Here is an 18,822-nt window from a genome sequence, read left to right on the forward strand (position 1 = left end):
AACAGTCCCACAGCGACTTTCTAGTCTTCTCTGGGCCCCCACGGCTTCCCCTAAGTTCCCTCCTCTCTGTTCTTCCTGCACACCGAGCATTCCCAGCTTCGATAGCTTTCTCCACAGAAGGTAAGCCATGCCCGGGACCTCGCTGGAGATTCTACTCTGCCTTTTGGAATCCAGGTGTGGGAAAAGAAAATTACTGGTGAAGTCCCCTTTTGGTCCTATCACTTATTTGGCCAGCATGTCATGAGGCTAGTGGGGACCCCAAAAGGCTCCAGCTGGTGGGTACTTTCCAAGGCTCTTCTTTCCACTTCTTCAGAAGGGAGGTGTTTTGCATCCAAGTCAGCAATGTAGATGCTCCCTTGCAAGGGAACAGAGTCTGAGCTGGGGAACACAGTGTGAAGCTGAGTGAGGTTTCTAGAGAATGCCAGGTCCACAAGGCAAGGCAGATTACGACCTGCTCAAAGCCTCACCCTAGGCTCCGTGACATCACCAGCTTCAGCGTTCCAGCTTCCACCCACCTGGATGCTTCTCCCATCTAGACTCTGAACCATGAGGCAAATAACATGTCAGCATGAGAACATAATCAGATTTTATTTTCACAACCTCCTACTGTCCAGCCAAGTTACTAAGTTATAAGTGCCCCACACAAACAAGGACAAAAGGTCTTAGCAACTTTGAGTCTGGAGATTTTGTAAAATCCTTTAGTTCAACATAAATGAGAAAGAAAAAATACTTCTGACATTTTCCAAGAACAGAAATAGGAAAGTATATTCATATACATTCAACATATATTGCGGATGTCGGCTACTACAATACAAAGCAACGTCTTTAGAAGAGTAGTTTGCAAGATGGCACGGTTAGTAGGCTCACTGGCGTTCATCTGCGCGGTTGCTGGGGGGTGGCAATCTGCTCTTCAGTAAGTCAGTTCCATGTAAACAGATCAAGCTGAGTGTGAGGAAGCAGAACGGCAAGTCGGGACATCAGAGCTGGAACAGGTCCAGGGAGCCAACAACAGCTTCTAGGGCTTACTCCGTTAGTAAGCTCCCTTCTAGTGAGTAGCTGGCGACCCCACCAAGGGGAGGGGAGGTGGGGGCCGTAGAAATGGGGCAGATCACCAGAACAGTTCTTGCATTGCAGAAATGCACTTGAGGGACAGTGGGCGCTGCAGCTGAGCTGCTGGTTTCAGTGGAGGACAACCTGCATAGGAATCCGGCCAGCAACGTCAGGATGGCCCCACTGGACACCCGCTTTCTTCTGTGCAAATTCAGGACGAAAGAGTACGAGGCGGCGAGGGACCTTTCACTCTCCTTTCCCAGAAAAAAGGGTCAAGAGTTAGTACAGGTAACGTCTCTCTCTGGTTTTGAAGATCAGAAGGAGATAACTCAGATCCTCTGTCAGCCCCCAGCCAGCAGAGAAGACTTTGGTTTCTAACAGTGAAGAGAAATAAAGGTAATGGGATAAACAAGAGCTATTGCGTATGCGCTGCTTCAGCTGGGGGAAGGGACCACTGCATCTGTCACTGGCACAAGAAAGAGCGGCTCACAGTTACAACGCCTGAAGAAAATGCTCTGAACAAAAGGTGCAAGTCACAATTCAAATAGAACAGAATCTGATTAAATACTCTCTTTTAAACAAAAATTCCTTTTGTCTTTAATAATAATAACAATAATATCGACATTCACCAAAAACAATCCCTACATAATGGAGAATTAAAGGGGCTGCGGATGCTCAGGGAGGAGGAAGTTGAGAGAGACAGGACCCACTGCAACCTCCTGTTCCTCTTGCTTGTGACAAAAAGGTTGCAGGGAAAGGCATACGTGTCAAAACATCCTCTGCAGAGCACAGTGGAAAATGAGAATGAAAGGTGACACAAAAAGCACAGTACAGCACTGCTGGCTTTCAGCCCAGGGGTAAACCAGCAGGACGGCAAAGGCAACCAACTCTGCAGGTTGCTGGAGGGGAGCTGAATTATATGCTGAAGAGGCTCAAGCTGAGACCTAGCTGGCAGCCTGTTGGAGCCAGGCCACCGTCAACCTCTATGCTGGGCCACAAGTGTTTTGATGGATCCCAGCAGTAGAGAAGACCTCCAGGTTCCAGGCTTGGGGTAATCTCGGTCTCTGTCTCTCCTCTCTCTTTTGCTAAGGACCAGACACCATCACCTCTGCTCCTCCCCTTTGTTCTGCCACCGAGGTCGCAGAGATGTTCTCTTCTGTTTGTACCCATGGAGGAGCAGGCAGAGGAACAGAGGGCGCTCTGATGAGCAGGGCTGAAGCGGGGAGTGGGCTGAGGCCCCGGCCTCTGAACTCTTAACTGCTGGCTTATCATCTCAAAAACAGAAAGAAAGAAAAAAGAAAGAAGGAAGAAAAGGGAAGAAACCCATAGACATACACACGCACAAAAGAAAGGAGGAATGAAGGGAGGGAGGAAGGGATGGAGGAGAAAACAAAACAAAGCAAAAGAGGGCACAAACCCAAAAACCAACAACCAAACAAAAACACCCACCAACTCAAATACACCAAACACACTTTCACAACAGATGGAGAACACGGATTTCCTGTTTATTTCCTTGGTGACTTGGTCATACAAGCAAACACAGCAGGCCCCTTCGGAACCCCAAAGAACACACTGATGAGTCAGGTGACGCAATGGCCATGGTATTCTGGGTGGAGAGAAACACAACGGCAGTTTGGCGCAATGCTGCTAGATACTGTTGGTTTAAAATCAACCTTCTCATTCCCAAGTTGTACACAGCCCTGCAACAAATCAGAGAGAGGAGACTAGTTTGAAAAGAGAAAAACTCAAATATTCCATTGAGGTCTCCCTCTCCCCACCATGGGGGTGGAACTCAGGGCCTCTCACATGCCAGGCAAACATTCCACCACTGAGACAAACTACCAGCCCTGAAGTGTTTGTGTTGTTGCTGTTTTTAATGCAACTCATGTGCTCTCACCGAGTATTTTAAAGGCCTGCCGTATCGAGGCCGTAACACGGATTTGCCTGATGGCCTCACCTTCATCAAGTCTGTTCTGTCTTTCTAGAGACGGAACCACTAAAACTGACTGCATAGCCTTTGCATTACTCCAGCCAACCCAGTCAGTTGTCTACCACTGGTCTCTGATCACGTTTCCCTGTCTAGAATACCCTGCCACCTGCTCCTTAAAAAATATGATTGGCGGCCCAGAGGCCACCTCTGTTCTTTGGAGCTGTACCTCACTGTCTCCATGAGGGCCACAGCACCTGTAGCATGAGGTGTGTCCTGTGTCTTATCTCCACAGTTAAGCCTAGGTTCTGTGTCTTGCGTTCTTTTCATACGTCCCCATCCATACGCCCCCAGACTAGCATAGCACTTATTAATAAAAAGCAGGAAGAGGTGACGACTATAAAGGGAAGAGTGGCACTGTCAGCCGTGCTGGCCAGCACTCAGTGGATGAATCTCTTGCTGAGATCAGGAGCTGCCACTGGGCCGTAAGGCTGGGCTGGCCCTGGGCAGGTGACACTCACTCTGTTTCCTGCTACACGCCTGCCTGCTCCATGCTGAAGGAAACCTCGGGGTGCTTGTAGCTGAGCAGAATGTCTGTAATACACGTAGACGGATAGCAAGAGGAGTTTAAATGCTGGCTGCCGTCATTCAGGTCTGGGTGCTCGTGACCTCCCAGACTCACCCCACATTCTGCAAGACCGAAGAAAACATGTGAGATTGGCAGGGAGCTGGGGGAGGTTCGCGAACAAGGAGGGAGAGGGGAGGAAAAGGAGGCAGCCTGTCTGAGCACGCCACGGCCTGACTCCCAGCCCTGCACTTCAGTTCACAGTGGGCCGCCAGCTGTGAGCGACCCTGACTGTCCTCTAAGTGTCCCCGCTTCCCTAGCCCTTCACTATGGTATTTCCCACCCAGACTGGGCAACACAATGAGATCCTATCTGAAAACACAAAAAACGGCTGGGGATATAGCTCCGTGGAAAGGCCCTGGTTCAATCCCCACTGCTGCAAAAAAAAAGCCTTGCTTCTTGGAGGGTGAAGGAGATGGCATTGTGCTCGCAGGTGCCCTTTCCTGGGCACTTTCTTTCTGTTCTAGGGATCCTGTGAAGCACTCTCTCCTCAGTAAGCCAGCAGCCCTCACAGAACCACCTAGGACACAGGCTCTACTGCTTCTGTCACTTTACAGACAAGCACCTGGGAACCCAAAAGGTCACGTGGGCTGCCCGCAGAGCCTGTGAGGGCGCAGATCTACCCACGCCAGACCTGTGCTTTGTGTGCACTACGACAGCCTTCCTGGACTGGTTCTAAGGAGAGGTAGAAGTGTTTCCTTAGGACACTGACCCTCTAATCACAACCAGAAAAGCCACCATCACAGGTGCGTCTTCCCACAGCATTAGAAACACAATGTGACCAGCTGTGTTCGGGCAGGAGCCACACCCGCTTCTTACGCTCACATTAGGTGAGACAGGTGGGGTAGGGTGCTGGGTCCTGTTCTGCCTTCCTGTGAATTCCTAGCACAGAAGAGAGGAGTGGTCCGTGGCAAAGATGGGGGGAGCCCCTCCAGGAACTTCAATGGGGACCCAAGAATAAGGCCCCTTACCCTCATTTTCCCCCTCCTGAAACTGCTGGCTGCCCATGAGTGAAGACTGACTGAGAACTGCATCTGACATCCGGGCGGAGCTAAGTGCTTTCCCAGCCACGAGACTCATTCCTGGCAAGTTATCCAGCTGTACCTGTAGGAAACAATTAGGAAAAGATATACAGATACCGGAGAATGTGACCCTAGGAACACCTGTTCCTGGGGGCAGAGCCCAAAGGGTGGCCCAGGGCCCCACTCAGACCTCCTCTCCTGCAGCACCATCCCCCATCCACGGAGTCCTGCAGTGGTGACAGTGCGGGAAGCGGGCTCAGCCTTCCCCAGCACCGCAGGCAGGTGTGGATCGTTAGATCCCTGTACACCTACCTAAGCCCTTCTAAATCCAGGTCCCGACCTCTCACCCACCCCAGGAGTCGGCATTCAGATGGCACTGTTCAGCTGCACCCTGCATCGATGGAACCTTCAAGGCATGGTAGTGACTAGCTATTGGGCTACTGTGCACATACAGTGTGACCAGTATGACCGAGGACCTAAGTTTGTATATTGATTTAATTTTGGTAAATTTAAATTTGAATAGACACAGATGGCTAGTTGCTCCCATGTAATGCACCTCAGGAATGTGCCCTAAACAACAAAACTCTTTGCTGAGCCCCACTGGTCCCTATGTCAGGAAGTATAATGTAGCTGCTGGAAATGCACTAAGAGCCGAAGGGTTCATTTGCTGGGGCCTGAGTTTAGACTGAGGAGGGTTTAATAACTAAGAAACCAGATGGCAAGTGTTTTTGATTCCCTGGTCTAAAATCCAGAGTGATGAGTCTACTGGGAGTCTACGAGAGTTAAGGGCTAGTCTTAACTCCAGTAGGGTGATTCTAAGAAATATTCCCATAGTTCCCAAAATCCTGGCTTCTGAAGAAGAGCAGAGGGAAGGATGCTGCCCTATGTTACTAGGTTCTGTTTCAAGTTGGGACTGGTAGCATCCCACTTGCCAGAAGCAGGAAGGACCAACGTACGTAAGCATCATCACTGTTCTGGATCGTGTGGTGTCTCTGGAGGGTGCGGGGCCTGTGGTGCTCATTGACTGAGGGCCGTGCTGAGTACCCAAGTCCATTGTGGTCTGGCAGTTCCATTGCTTGTCCCGGAGAACTTCTATCCATGCAGTTCCCTATGACAGACTCTGAGGAGACAGAGCAAAACAGGGTCAGCAGATCGGCGGCTTCTCCCAGGAATGCCAACTCCTATGAAGGAAATGGAACGCCTTGCAAGGGACAGTGAGTGAGCTGGCGACCACAGCTGCACTAACGGCTCATCCTTAGCCAGCTGGTCATGGTGCTTAGAGGAACCTGGCAAGCCCGAGTCCTACAGCAAGGATGAGTTTCTCAATGGGGCCCTGGCTGGATCACACATTTTCTTCCTTCTTCATTTCCCTTTTAATCATGCCATGTTCCCAAACTATGATGCACACAAGGAGGACACTCAGAACTTCCAGGAACCTCTCAGAGAACACCTACTCTCTCTTTCCTTGGCTTCCACCTCGGTACCACGGCAGCCATCTCCTTTTTCTACCTCTCTAACTGCTGCTTTCAAGTCCTGTGGTCCCTCCACCCTTTCTAGGCAGATACTCTTCGCATTTCTGTCCTGAACTTCATTCTCCCCACAGTCATTTTGGCAATATCACCTATGCCCACAGCTTCAACTATACTGCCTCTAGTTAAGAATTACTGAAATGTTCTTGTTTTTTTTTGTTTTTTTTTGGTTTTTCTCTGGTACCGGGAACCGAACTCACGACCTTGCGCTTGCCAGGAAGGCGCTTTTGCCGCTGAGCTAAATCCCCAGCCCCCTGAAATGTTCTTTTAAGCTCCAGATCTTAAGATCCAACTGTTTACGAGCATCTTTCCTCAGATATCCAAGCAGCATGTGAACACTCACCACAAACAATCCAACCCACCCGCTTCCCCCATAACCCGGTACTCCTTCAGATAACCTTCCTTTGGCACCCAGTTTCTAGGCACAAGCTCTTGGGCTCACTACTGACTTTTTACTCCTGATTCCACAACAGCCTCAAGTTTGGAGAATCTATCTGTATAACAGTGGACACTTCAGGCCCCATCTTTCCAAAACCACTGAAGCCCCATTCCCTTGTGCTTGGATTAAATCTCTTCACCATCGCCCTACCACTACCCTATACATATTAACCTTTCTCTGGAGTAGTGCATGTACCTTCCTTTTCTGTCCATACACTTCAGGCTGGGCAAGCACTCCACACCTGAGCTACTTCCTCAGCCCCAACACTTCCTTTTCCAGCACTGCCATGACCTAGCCTTCAATCAGCCTCTCAAACTTTGCTCCTGTCTGTATTTTAAACTCTAGTCAAATGGGATCCTTAACTTTTCCCCACCATTCACAGTCCTACGCACTTTCCTGGCTGTTCCTTCTTCCTGGAAGTTCTACTTCCACCCTGCCACTGCAACTCAATTCATCCTTCCAGGTCCTTCTCAAATGTTATCATCTTTATACAACTTTTCCTTTCAACTAGAAATAGATTATTTTTTCCACTACCCCTAGTACCACGTTCAACTGCGTACTTTTCTCAGTCATACATACTAATGGGAGATCTGTGAGGGCGAGACTGTATACTCTGTGAGCCTTCAGGGTTCAGAACTTTTCCCATCCCCAGTGTTTCTTACTGTCTCTTTAACTGATGTCAGTGCGTGCTCTCTTAATACTTCTTGGCATCCTATCAGAGTCAAGGAACTCTATGGCCCGAGTTTAGAGAGAAATGAGTTTCTTCTTGATCAAGGCCAGCTAAAAAGAGCATCAGGATTGTGTCTAAGTTGACAGGATCCTCCTGGTAGCACTTTTGGCTTCTGTCTTTAAGAGCCTGCAACTTAAACGTATGTTTTGTTTGCTAGGTTGTTTTCCTGACGTAAAGCTCCTCGGCAACTATGGACTTATGTCCTCATAAACTGACCCTTGGCAAGACCAAGTTTTTAAAAAGTTCTTACGATGAAACACAGTGCCAATGCTAATGGTGTCATTTCCGTATCTAAACAATAAAAGCAAACACACTGCCTGAGTGTTGGGTAAAGAGTTTCATGTCTCTGTAAATGGCCTCCTGTGGCAATAAAGGTTAGGAATAAGCTTAGAGGCTAAAGCAGCAGGGATTGGGATGGGAAGTAAGTGACATGCACATTATTGCAAATGCAAGATGTTCTGGGGAAAAATGGGAGGCTGGGGGGGAGCTTCCCAACTACCAAAGGTGAAGGCAAATGAGAAATCTTTCGAAATTTCTCTGAGTAAAGGGGTGAAGAACAGCCAGAAGCTAGTGAAAGAAACTAGCAGAAAGAAGAAAACTGACTTGCTCTTTGGGACAAGCTCATCCACCTTGCCCACTCAGCCAGTTCTCTCAGTGGGCACAGCTCCCAAGAAGCCTCAGGGCCCACCAAACGACTGGCAGGAATGGTACAACACTGGCTCTGTGGGAGCACGGAGCAACGCCAGAAGCTGCCTGTCATGCTGTCAAAGTATTTTCTAAGGCCTACATTGTCTAGTTTGACAGCCAACATGACCTACTCAATCCCTTCGTGGTGGTGGGGTCTTTTTTTCCTTTAAGGCTGGTTGCAAATATCATCGGTCCTACTTCTCTGCTCTCCCCAAAACCAGAATGACTGCTTTTCTATTTAAAGATTTTAAAGGATCATTATCAAACACGATGAGAGGGCATAGCTAACAAAATATATCCAGTCTCAGTTCTCCATGTTTAGTGTCTTCCTCTCCTTCTAGAGGTCCTGATGATGTACTGGTTTTTCATGTCTGTTTAGTCCCCTTCCCACTTTCTCATTTTGAATTTGTTTTTATTTCTGTGAACAGCATTTCTCTGAATCCAAGTCCTTCCTTCTGGCTCTGGCTTTGGAAGGTCAACTAGACTTTGTTCTCCTTGTCTGCTCTCTGCCACACCGTCATGTCTGATGCCAACCGGCCTGAGAGCACCACCAAGACACAAGAAGGTATCACTAGACAGTCACACAATTCTTATGCCCTGCGACTCCCCAGCCTAGAGGTCACCCCTCAGCCAAGGAGAGCTGACACAGCAGACATGAGCACAAGTCTGGTCAGAAGATTTAGGCTTGAACCTGGCTCCCTCACTTCCTAAGGAGGGGAAACTAAGGCAAGTTACCCAATTCCGGGTCTCAACTTCCTCATCTGTAACTCAGCACCCATATAGTATACACAAAAAGAGTTTAGTAGAGATGGGTATTCACAGTCTTTTTTCTTTCTTTTAAGAACTTATTTTAATTTTTTATTTTTGTAGTGCTGGAGACCGAACTCAGGGACTTACCCATGCTAGGTAAATTGCTCTACCCTGAGCTCTGAGTGGGGAAGGACACAAGGAGTCAACTGAAAAAAACAAGCTGATTTTATCACTGAGCCTTACTTGCAGAGCTGTGTAGGGCAGTTTCCCCATATGTAAATGCACAGATGGGTTACTGAAACTTAAGTGTCCCAAGAGGCAGCCTCTGACTTGGGAGAGACAACTGCGGTTAAAACCAGATGAAGGGCTGGGGGTGTGGGTCGGGGGTAGAGCCTGCACGCACATGCTTCTGGTTTAATCTCCAGTGAACAGAATGGAACAGACAAAACAAAACAAAACAAAACACAGTAAGATAAACAATAAGTATACAGGAACCAGGGCTCTGTTCAAGTTTCAGTGTGATCAATAGGTCAGAGACCTGGAAGAACCAATGTCTTTCACTTGCCAGTTGAGATCGAAGGTGTGAAGTGGAGACATGGAGGCTGCTGTGCTTTGGATGGGAAATGTCCCCCAAAAGCTCACGTGCTAAAGGCCTGATCCTCAGTTTCTGGTGTTACTGGGAGGTGGTGGAACCTTTAGGAGGCGGATCTACTGGACAGAAGTCAGGTCACTGGGGGAATGTCCTGGAAGGGGATTAGGCCCCCATCCCTCTTCTCCATCTTTTTTTTACTTCCCAGCCACCAGGAGGTGAGCAGTTCTTGCCCTACCATGTGTTCCCGACCATGAAGTTCCGGCTCAAGTATTTTGTCCCAGCGATAGAAAGCTGACTAACACTGAGACATACAGGAAAGAAGACCAAAGAATCAGAAAACTTCAAGTCAGGATCCAGCTCTAGTACTGACAGAATATATATATACATTTGGGCAGGTCATTTGACTTCGGCTGATATTAGGTTTCCTATCTAAAAAATGAGTTGTTTGGGGATTCAAAAATTAACATAAATGAGAGGGGCTCTGATAAATTATACAGAACTGCACAAGTATTTTTAGTAAGGATGCTGAGCCTACATCTAGAAGTCTTCTGTGACACTCTGTAGGTAAGACTTACTAACCACTTGGGAGGTGCTAAGCAGACTAACCCACTGATCAGTAGACATGGGGTTCAGGTTCAACTCTTGGGCATCCTTCACACGAATTCAGCAGCTAGAGGAACAGCAAGGCTCACTGATGGATATGTAAATAAGGGGAAGAAGACGAGTTCCAAAAGCTCCATGCACATGTATTTCCCGAGGTAAAGCGGAGAGAGTACACAGGGTAGGATATCTGTCTGCTCACACAAGGGAAACAAGGCTCAAATGGATACAATGCATACCACCCACCTACCCAGAGAACTCTGGGGCAGCTTGCACAACTCACTATTCAAACTGTCAATGTTGACTCATCTTTACACATTTACTGGGCTTTTAAGAGAAAAACGAGAGAAATGATATGTTTGTATATTCCTTTAAAGGCTCTGAGAGGGAACCTTCCTCAGGCTCTCAGCATTTTACACCTCTCTGAGAAATTAGTGAGAAACATTTCAAAAGATATTTAAATACATGGTGATCAAGGGCCAGGGAGGGATGAAGGGTGAGGCATACTCACTTCAGCTTTCTCCCCCACCTCAGTGCTTTGCAAAGCAGGGCACGCTCAGACTCTGCTGGAGTGAAGTGAGTAACGGGTACAGCTGCCCCTTGCTAGCCCTTCCTTTTGAGGCAAGTTCCTTACCTCTATGACTCAGGTGTCTCATTTAAAGTGGAGACAGGAGGTTATTCTAAGGATCAAATGACTTTATAAATGAACAGCATTTGGTGTCTGGCACGTGGAAAGTGCAACAGAAACATTAGGTATTTTCCTTTTTCTGCCAACTGTAAGATGCTAATCTACTAGCGGCTTTCCCCACAAATATCCAAGATTTGATCTGCCAAACACTTCCAACACGCGGCTTCCAGGGTGCTAAGGTGGCCTGTTCTGTAGAGATCTTGGAGATATCTTTGTAGGGGATGGAAACATGCTACAACTTCTATCTTGACCTCGGTTTTGCCCTATCACATGAATCAGAAAAGTCTAACTCCTTCCCATAGATGTGTTTTTTCCTTACATGTTCCTTCCTGACCTTAAATACTGCTGTTCACACATGACCTGTTCTGAAAGCTGCCACCTAAGCTTGCTTCAAGTACAGCAGCCACAGGTGGTCACAATACATCAGACAGAGACGATCTCTAGGCTGGATGATGCACCCTGTTTGAAAGCCCAGGATTTAATTGCCTTTTATGCAACTATATTTCCCTCCTATCACAGCAGAAAGTGAGTACACCTAAAACCACCAAGCCCTTTTTACTTCCCCTGCTTTGATGCAAGGTGTTCTATCCTGCTTTGTGCTACAGAACCTAATGCCCCTTGGCGCTGAATTTTGTGTGCTGACTTTAGAGAACAAGGCAGGAGATGCAAGTAAGGCCAGGGTGGGAAGGACAGAAGAAATGCTGTTTCAAGGCTGTGTAGTTTATGGGTAGATTCACTTCTGTTCCCTTGATGGCTGTGATGAAGAGTAGTAAACTGCAAGGTCTATGCTGGCAGGACTGAAATTCCCAGTTTTGTCTAGGATGAATGCTAAGATGCTAACGGAACTAATTTACTGATGGCAACCTTCCTCTCCTTCAGACGAAAATGAATGCACTCATTAATTATAAAGTGAAAAAAATGAAATGGCATGGAGCCTCTATGATGCTGTATTTAGCGCACTGATGAAATGCCGAGTAATACCACTATCTGTTTATGCCTTTACGCCATACACTTGAGAATATCAAGTGTTTTTCTCCTTCGCTTTCCCATGCAAACATTTCCATAATACTGGCTAATCTTTTCCTATTGTAGAATCTCTTTTGAAAATAGGAAGCTCTGGATTCCAAGAAATGACAGTATGAACAGGGGAAATAGATAATGTATCTTACTGGTTGTGCTAGACATTAACTATCTGTCACTATTATACTTAGAAAATGAATCCCTCACCCATCAATAACCATTTCTCTATGCTTTTCTCCAAATCGTCCCGAAAGTCTTCTCAGGAATTCTTGCTTTCTTAAGAACAGAAAGTACTAGCTGAAACAAATTGCCATTATTGAATTAGAACACACTGGACCAGGACTTTTACTTTGACAGACTCTTACCTCGGCTGGGCACCTTATTCCTATTGAACGCAGCAGTTGACTGATGTCCATAGGGATGTAATCCCAATTCTTGGGCATGACTCACAGTTCCTAGCAAAGATTCAGGATCCCCAGGTCCACCTGTACTCAAGAGTAGAGGGCTGTCGTGGCAACCTTTGGTCAACGAACTTGAACTCTTGCTGTCCAGAAAGCCCTCCTTGGCCCCCTCACACAAGCAGTCCTCCTCCATGCTCTCTGAGGGCATGAGTGCCGGCTGAGGAGCATACCCATGGGTTGCGGCAGGTGAGGACACCTGTGAGATACATTCTTGCGCCCTGATTTGCAGAAGATGCTGGGGGCTGGTGTGGTGGTGGTGATATGAGTCAGCATTTTGATAGGATAAAGCCTGGTGCTCTGTCATACTCTGTCCCCCAAGGTTGGGGGCCAGGCTCCCAGCATCCCCTTGGTTCATGTGCCTGAACAAGTCTTGGTACTCTTGCTGTTGTTGCTGCTGCTGTTGTCGTTGCTGCTGCTGCCTTTTAATAAGCTGTGCAAACTCTGCTGGAGGCAGCCGAATGTCCGAGTGGCCAGTGAGTGAATGCCGGGGAGAGAGAAGTCCTTGAAGGATATGGGGTACCTGCTGGTGTCTGGTATAGTCTGGCGGTGTGGGGGACAGCAGGGCCTGCTGTAGTGCCGATGTGGTATAGTGTGGTGGCTGCTGATGTGCACTGGGAGGGAAGGCAGGGAGCTGGTCAAGTGGAGGGACTTTCAGGGCTTGGGCTGGAGGGAACCCCACTCCTGGTGAAGGGCTGTAGCTGCTGGGGGAAGCCCGGGACTGGTCCGAAAACAGATGGGGGTGCAAATGCGGCTGGTCGTAGTTAGCAGGGGAGAACCGATTCATGTTCAAGCTGCAGACACAAAAAGAGGTGAGTACCGGGCAACCATGGGACACGTGTGCTAGACTCTCCAGGAATAGCTACCTCTCTTCCTCACCAGGAGGCACCCTGACACAGCAAGCTGTGGTGTGACAAGGAAGAGGGGCACAGAAGCAGCCACTCCATCTGTCCTCTTACACATCCAAATCTTCCAGGGACTCAGCAGCACACTATTAGCATGAGTACCTTGAAGGCAGCATCATGGCCTATCTTAAAACACCACTTAAGCTATTAAAAGGCATTATTAATCTCTTAGAAGACTGACAGGGAGTATGCTTTTTTGCAAACAATTAGGTTGTTTCACCCCTTTCCTTCTCTGCCTCATTAGCATTTTAATTCTAGGTCCTTAAAATCACCTACAAGTTCATGACAAACCCACCACCTTGATTTTAGAAAGGGTGAAATGAGTAGCTCAGTGAGGCCATTCTCAGTCCCTGCTTCTCTCTTACCCTACTAAGGGGCTTTCTCCCACCTCTGCCACGTAGACGGCTGGGTGACATGAGGCAGCCTTACCTATGGGCCTCCGCGCTGTCAGCACTGAGCTGCTTGGACAAGGGCCGGTGCCCATAGCTGAAGGTGGCCATCAGGTTGGATCGGTGCTGCATCTGAATCTGATTGGCACTGGGGCTCATGGAGATGCCCCGCCCGGTAGAGCTCGCAGCTGTCCCTGGCATGTTATTGAGCAGGTCAACTGGCTCTTGTACTTGGATGGTCACCTGCTGTGACTGGGTAGGCTGCTGGATGCCCAAGCAGGTGAGTGCCACGTTGGGAGGAGGAGAACAGTTCTCAGGCTGCTGCTGGAAGATTGCACTGCGGGAGGGTAAGCCTTGAAACTGGGAGGGAGCTGCAGCACCTGGAGAGAAAGGGACGTCAGAGTGACCAGTGTTCAGATTACATGCCAGCCTGGAGGATGGGGCTGATGGCGAGACTCGCATCAGAGAGCATCTAAAACAGCCTTCTCAAACGTTAGTACACATAAGGCAAGACCACAGAACTTGTTTAACAGAAGGATTTCCCACATCCTACCTACAGCAATCTCACTCAGTAGGTCAAGGTGGGTTCCCGAGAATTTGTATTTCCAAAAAGTCCCTCTAGAAGCTGGTCTGTAGATTATATTTTGAGGAGCTCAGATCCAGGCAGTGCATCTCAAGCTTGGATGTGCAATCAAATAGCCTAGGGATCTGGTTATTGTGTACATTCTGATTTAGCATGTCAGGGATGGGACCTGAGATTCTACTTTCCCTGCCAATGTTGGGACAGGCCTAGATTGAAACTCTTCTCGGGAATGGCAAGAAGGATGACAAAGATCTGGACTGTGTGGTGGTCTCTGAAGTGTCATACTCACTCCACCTCCACCTAAACCCCCGTAAGAGAGGGTCCCACATGTACCACGATAACCAAACACAGGCATGGCAACAGGAAGGTTTGGGTTGCAGCCTTTTATCTCATAGGGTTGGAGGAGTTAATTGGTTGTTTTTTTTTTTTTTTTTTTTTGGTACCGGGAATCAAACTCAGGACCTTGCACTTGCCAGGCAGGCACTTGTGCCACTGAGCTATATCCCCAGCCCTGGAGGAGTTACTGGTAAAAATACCAATAATAGAACCTTAACTATTTGTGTCAAAGACTGTTCCAAGTACTTTACATATACAGTCATTAGATACCATCATTACTGAGAAAGTGGATGTACCCAGAAGTTAAGTAATTTACTTAAGGGACTATAGGCAAGAAATTCACGGAACCAGGATTCAAGCCAAGGTGGTCTAGCTCCACCGCCCTAAATAGTACATTATTCTGCCTTTCAAATGGCTCACAGCATGCAAAACTAAGATGGTTCAGAAAGAACAAAAAAGAAAAAAGACCCGTAAGACTAAGACAGTCACTTTCCTTGTGTGGCACACACGGCTCCGTCTGGCCCTCTCCACTCACCGTGAGACTGGATCATGGCACTGTTCATAGGGGGAGGGCTGTTACTTGGCTGCCTGAAGAGATGGTTGTTGGGGTGGTTGGGGGGTGGGCTTGAAGGCTGAATCCTTAACCTTAAGAATGACAGAACGAATAAAGAAACTTCCTGAGGTGACAGAACGACCTTATGTGTTAGTCATACAACCCACACAAGAAGAACCTTTTTTAGTTTTGATAAGCCACCATGCTACAGAAGCACACATAACTCAGCTACCTCAGCCAGTTAAAAACCTAACCACATCTTGTTTCACCACACCTTTCCACCACAGAGGCATAGTCCACTTTGAAACTGCCTGACCTCTACTAGTACATGTCAGATCACTTTGTTCTTGGGGTTAAGAAAATGAAGCGGCACAGGAAGTCAGGATTCCAGGGAGGCTCTTGAGCTTTAAGTTAGTTTCTCTGCTTTTCAAGTAGATTCTTCCAAAATGAATGCTACAGTTGGTCAGTTATCTCCCATAAGAGTCAGGCCAAGGGTACCATGCTTTAGGCCCAATGATTTTGGTGTAACACAGTGACTCATTACCTCTGGAGCTGGTGGGTGAGGAGGGCTGGCTGATTTTCACACGCAGCCTGAAGAGGTGGGGAAGGCTGAGGAGGACAGATAGAGTCCTAAAACGAACACGGGAAAGAGAAAAAAGAACAACTATGAGCTGAAGATTCATCAGAGCTCTTCTCAGGAAGGACAGAAACAGAAAGAACTATCTATGACTCAGATTTATGCGTCAGTTATTCATCCAAAGGTTGGGTTACCTTTATCCAAATATGTCAGCCATATACATAACACAACTCCACTTTGTCTTGAGTGTTCTCCTCCACAATGCACAGGCAAACCAGCCTGAAAACAAACTCCAAACAGGTTGGAGAAAGCAAAGAGTGAGAGCCTACTTGAATCTGCTGCTGGAGAATTTGATGGTGCTGTTCCTGCTGGTATAGCATATGCTGCTGCTGGGTCTTCTCCAGGGTTCTTTCATCAATCTGCCCCCCGTACATCTTCTGCAACTGCTCACACTCCTGAAGGGAAAGTATTTAATACAGATGGGATGTAGCCAGGCGCACCCCATGCAGTGATCTCAGCAGATGCAGATCTGCCCCAAGGTCTCACGGGCAGAAGGAACCACAAGAGAAGAATAATGTCCTGGATGAGTAGTTGACTCACTTACTCAGGTATCTGTATACTAAGTATCTTTATACTTTGTTCTGTGTAAACGAATGGGAAATACCAAGGATACACCAAAGCCTGCGTGCGAGTAGTGTCCAGGGAAATCTCGTGCACAAAGCACTTGCCACTTGAGATGCGGGGATCGGGAAGGCAGAACGGAAAACTGACCCTTCCTAGAAGCCTGCCTCTACAGCACCATTCTGAGCCAAGTGGAGAGCATGACAGGTGTAACCCAGCACCCTACGTCGTGAGGGAATGACCGACTTGCTTAGAAGTACCTTGCTTCCCACTCAAACCCACCCCTGAAATCCCTTTCCTAAGAACTACACCGACAGGAGAAACAAGGTCCCTTTGTGGGCAAAGCAGGTTTGATCCCGGGGAGAGCTGTCTAACAAGGTGTAAGGAAAGAGCATTAGAAGCTACACTTTAACCTATAAAACCGAGGCACTGCTGGCATGAAGGCTTAGACAATTCACCACCCTAGTCCTCTGCAGTACCAGTCTCCTTGCTACCCATGCTTCTCCAGAGACACCTGATACCGCTCCCATTACCTGCTGCAACTGTTTGATGCTGCTGTTGTTGCCCATTTTTTCCAAGTGAGCTTTGAAGGCCTGGATGCTTGCAGCCCCATCTGAGAACCGGCGCACGGGGGAGAAACGCTCCGTAGGGAGGTGCAGGGTGTTGGAGTCCTTGTAGGTGGAGCTGAATACACGGGAAGAGAAGGTTAGGGCTAGGACTCAAGGGTTTTGACCAAATCACACAGGGACTGCTGTTTCAGATGACACAAAGATGGCTGACTGCATGTGTAGCCCTGTGCATTATGCTACTTCTACACCATTTTCACTTGAAGCTTGCTTCCCTAGTCTGCTATGCTTTAGAGGGCTCCAGGCATACAGTCCATCTCCATGTACTTTCAGCTGGCCTACTTTCCAGGCCTGATGTGGTTCTGGGATCAAATATATCCAGTTCTTATAAATATGCTAGACCAGAGAGAGAAGCTCCTCAATACCCCCAGGACCAGCTGTACAGGAGCTCTGGCTTTAAAAATCACATTTCTATACGGTACTATTAGAGACCTCACTGTCCGGCCCACAATTTTCCCTGAGCAGTAATCTTCTGTAGGACCAGAGTGAAACTACAGTCAACTCTGTGGTCAAAGGTCTGGCCTGGAACTCACAGTTCTGTGCTAGAAAAGGGAGGGTGGAGGCTGAAGTGGGGGAAATGGGGACTTCTGATCCTGGGATGGTGACAGCACATTCTTAAGGAATGTGGGCCTCAAGATCCTGCACGTACCTTGTGAACACAAGTGAGGTTACCTACTGTGAACACTAACTTCTCAGAGCACCAGCGCCCGCCCAGCCTCCTAGTGACAGAAGAATCACGTGCATTACCTTCAAAGACCCCGCTGCTCATTCAGAACACAGCCAGTATCTTACAGAAAGAAAGAACAAGCTATTGATAAGGAATGCCTAAGACAGCATCAGGGTTAGAAGCTAACACCTTTACTCATGACCTAATCACAAAGAGATGTTTATGGGTTGAGGCAAGCAGATAAAAGACTGCCAAGGCAGCATTCAACAGCTGATGGAAAGGGTCAGGGTTTCATGTCCAGGGCAGAGATGACATTACACTGAGCTATGGGTGAAATGATGGCTCACCTTGCCAGTTACTCACTTTGGACTGAAGCAGAACCATAGTTAAGGAAGCAGGTTAATAAGCGAGTTCAAATACAATGCAGACAGAAAGGGACTTAGGAGAAATGATGATTGTGCAGAGATGTCAAAAGAATTCTGGCAGCAGATGAACACCCTTCATTTCTCTTTACTAATGTTGACTTCCGCTTTAGACTTTACCCATAGCTTGACAAAGAAGTGAGCTAATGAAATGAGTGCGAGCGTATATTTGTTTCAGTGACACAAAAGACAAATGACTGGAGTGAACATAATCCAGAAACAGTGATCATGGAAGCTGATTTCGGAAGCATGTTTTCAAAATTTTTCTTTTCTGTCTCTACTTCAGATTTGAGTTAAAGTGAGCAAGTATTTTCTGCAATTCAACTCCTAGGCTTTCAATATTTTCAGATAATGAACACATTATAATAGACACATTTCTGATGCATTAAGAAAGCTGTGTTCTTCAAGCAGTCAGTGCAGGGTTTCTGCCATTTTCCTTCATCAGAGGAGTGATATCTCGGGTCCAGGTATTTCAGGACTTTCAGAAGCTCAGGTGGTAAAGAGACTGATTTCCAAGTCAGTCCAGCAAAGTAACTTCAGAGGAACAGTTCTGATGGAGTTGTTCATTTTAGAAGTACTGATAGCTTTTATTTCTCTTAGCAATCAAGTTCAAACTCAAGAAAGCCTCACATTAAGTTATTTCCCACTATACTCTTTAAACAGAAACTTGGCTTCCCTGGATGGAATCCATCTTGTGTCAATTTCTTTTAGTTACACTTTTTAAAATTTTAGATCACACACTTCTAGGAATACAAAGGTTGAACAGACCCCTTTTCTGTCTCCATGTTGGAGTTCATCTACTGTACCAGTGCAGGGACCGTGGGTTCAAGCCCCCATCCCTCCACACATAAAGACACACAGAAGACCGGGCGTGGTGGCGCACGCCTGTAATCCCAGCACTCGGGAGGCTGAGGCAGGAGGATCGTTGTGAGTTCGAGGCCAACCTGGGCTACAAAGTGAGTTCAAGGCCAGCCTGAACTGCATAGCAAGACCCTGTCTCAAAACTACCAAAAAAAAAGAAAAAAA

General features: G+C 47.5%; 1 protein-coding gene across 6 annotated transcripts in view; it reads right to left on the bottom strand.

The window, feature by feature from the left end:
- Positions 1–565: 565 nt before the first annotated feature.
- The window catches only part of Sik3 (SIK family kinase 3), a 103,513-nt gene continuing 85,256 nt past the window's right edge, over positions 566–18,822 (bottom strand). For 3 of the 6 annotated variants that reach the window (XM_013511108.1, XM_005378194.2, XM_013511105.1), the window contains 10 exons: positions 16,615–16,765; positions 15,790–15,915; positions 15,428–15,513; positions 14,866–14,975; positions 13,452–13,791; positions 12,025–12,911; positions 5,581–5,744; positions 4,574–4,706; positions 3,499–3,667; positions 566–2,750 (listed from right to left, as the gene is read on the bottom strand). In XM_013511108.1, coding sequence (XP_013366562.1) covers positions 3,510–3,667; positions 4,574–4,706; positions 5,581–5,744; positions 12,025–12,911; positions 13,452–13,791; positions 14,866–14,975; positions 15,428–15,513; positions 15,790–15,915; positions 16,615–16,765 — 2,155 coding nt within the window. In that variant the 3' untranslated portion in view covers positions 566–2,750; positions 3,499–3,509. Of the gene's footprint in view, positions 2,751–3,498; positions 3,668–4,573; positions 4,707–5,580; positions 5,745–12,024; positions 12,912–13,451; positions 13,792–14,823; positions 14,976–15,427; positions 15,514–15,789; positions 15,916–16,614; positions 16,766–18,822 lie in introns of all 6 variants that reach the window. The other 3 variants (XM_013511107.1, XM_013511106.1, XM_013511104.1) reach the window with 1 other exon arrangement.

Source organism: Chinchilla lanigera, unplaced genomic scaffold (genome assembly GCF_000276665.1).
Source record: "Chinchilla lanigera isolate Chin_1 unplaced genomic scaffold, ChiLan1.0 scaffold00011, whole genome shotgun sequence".
NCBI classification, from domain to species: domain Eukaryota; kingdom Metazoa; phylum Chordata; class Mammalia; order Rodentia; family Chinchillidae; genus Chinchilla; species Chinchilla lanigera.